We start from the raw sequence: 2,226 nt of genomic DNA on the forward strand, positions 1-2,226 counted from the left end.
CCGGCTCATGGTCTTTATGGACTTCCTTCTCAACATTGAAGGGGAACAGGGGAGCCCAGATAGTAGACTCCACAGTGCCCTCAGCCCTGAGAACCAGCTGTTCTTGGTACTTGTCCGGTTGCGCCTGGGGCTGCTTCTTCAAGACCTGGCTTTCCGCTTCCACATCTCCGAATCCACAGCCTCCCGCTATTGGCTCAACTGGGTGGAGATCATGGAAAGGAGGTTGCGACAGGTGAGGAGCCAGAGATTCTTTCATTTACTTTTAACACAGCTTAAGAATGTTCTGTTTTCTGGTATATATTTGTGAAACTGTAAAGAACTTTTGCCAGAAAATAACTGTACACAATGGTTTATTCACTGTGATATCTGACTCTTCTTCCAATATAACTGATAGTTCTTTTAAAGGATAAGCACAACTACCTTCCACGTCATCTTGGAAAGTATGCCAAAATGGTTTGGGAGATAAATTCTGGTCATCCTTAGTAATTAGTTGCCTATGAAAAAGACTTAAAGATAGGTGTTGTTTTGTGGCTCAAAGATTTTAAATCCTATCAATCTTAACCTGCCTAGCCAGTGAGTTACAGTCCAAAAACTAGGGAACCACATACCCCCCTGTAAGGCTTGAGATGTTCAAGGCCGTCTGTCCTTTCTTTCTGCAACCTCTTACGAACATAAACAGATCTGTAGGCTACCCCACAACTTACCAAGAAAATGTGTGGGGACATGAGAGGTCTCTGCTAAGAATGAATGTATTACATAGCACACTGCATCCCTCCTTCTTCAAGCTTGTTTGCTGAGCAGTGGTTTGCCACCACCATCTTCTGCTAAGGCTTTGCACTGACCCCTGGTGGATCATGGCTACATGTGCAATTCAAAGTACAGTGGGCCCTAGGTATCTGCTAGTTTGGTTCCAGGATCCCCTGTGGATACCAAAATCCATGGATGCTCAAGTCCCATAAAATACAATGGCACAGTAAAATGGTAAAATCAAGGTTAGCTATTTGGAATATATATGTATATATTCAAGCCATAATCTATGGATATGGAATCCATGGCTATGGAGGGCTGACTTTAGTACCGGACAAAGAGACTACTATCCTTGGTGAGAGCACTAGCATATTTCTCTTGCTAGTTTGAACTGTAGCCCCTCCCATGAATTAGGAAAAATAGAATTCCACAGACCAATCCAAATCCCCTTGCGTTTGTCAAGGGTGCTAGCATGCGCAAGTCTGACTTTCCATAAAAAACTGTGCAGACTTACATTTGACAGACCAAAGCTGGCAAGTATCTAGCCTAAAAGGGTTATGTCAAGGGCGGTAAAGCGAGCCAAACCCCATTCTCATGATACTGAATGTTTGCTCCAGTTTTGGTGGTGGTTTTCCCTCATTCTGAAAGCTCAAAATGTCTCTCCCAAAGACATAATTGGGAATAAGAGTTTTAAGATAATATTATTAGAGAAGGTCCTGTCTTTTTGTATTTGACTGCTCCTTTAATAAAAATGCCAGATAACTTTCTCTGGGATGGATTCAAGGCAAATACTTCTCCACCTACAGATTCCCGTTGCCTGCAGCCAGCATTACGTAGATGCCTTCAAGCCACAGCGGCTCATTAGACATCAAGACATGGCCCTGGTGGCTTTGGATTGCACAGAGCTCCTTTTTGAAGCCCAGGGAAGAACACGAGGCAAAGGCGACGGACCCTGGAGTCCTAGGGCCCGCTACTCTGTTCATGGCTATGCTCTGGTTGCTCCCAGTGGGTTTCTAACTTTTGGTGCAGGAACTGGTGAGGAGCTGCCAACTCTGCCTCCATTCCTGCAGGCAAGACCTGTACAGCTGACAGCTCAGCAGGAGACAGCTAAGAGACAAGTCCTGAGCTTACGCAGCCTAACAGACAAGGTATTCAGTTTCCGCTTCCTACGTGTTATCCATCCACAGAACATGGAAGACCAAGTGTGCAGGGCATGGACCATTTCCTGCTACTTGGCTTGCCTCCTCCATGAACCCATGGGCCTCATCTAAGGCAATGTCCTGCACCTGCCATAGTTTTCTCTTAAGACCTGTATCACTTTTACCAAATGCTGCTATCCCAATCCTGCTCCAGTGAAATTTTATCACTGGCACTTATTTGGTGAGTTGGGTTCTCCATAATGGAATTAATACAGGTTGGAAAACTTGTTCTTTTCTTTGACTATCATGGATAGCATATACAGGTCCAAAACACACTGCA

General features: G+C 44.7%; 1 protein-coding gene across 1 annotated transcript; it reads left to right on the forward strand.

The window, feature by feature from the left end:
* Positions 1-6: 6 nt before the first annotated feature.
* On the forward strand, positions 7-2,220 carry LOC121918475. The gene is made up of 2 exons (XM_042444522.1): positions 7-232; positions 1,554-2,220. Exons 1-2 carry the CDS (start codon positions 8-10, stop codon positions 2,016-2,018), a joined length of 690 nt encoding a protein of 229 aa, XP_042300456.1. The 5' UTR covers position 7; the 3' UTR covers positions 2,019-2,220.
* Positions 2,221-2,226: the final 6 nt, after the last annotated feature.

The sequence above is a fragment of the Sceloporus undulatus genome, unplaced genomic scaffold (genome assembly GCF_019175285.1).
Source record: "Sceloporus undulatus isolate JIND9_A2432 ecotype Alabama unplaced genomic scaffold, SceUnd_v1.1 scaffold_12943, whole genome shotgun sequence".
NCBI classification, from domain to species: domain Eukaryota; kingdom Metazoa; phylum Chordata; class Lepidosauria; order Squamata; family Phrynosomatidae; genus Sceloporus; species Sceloporus undulatus.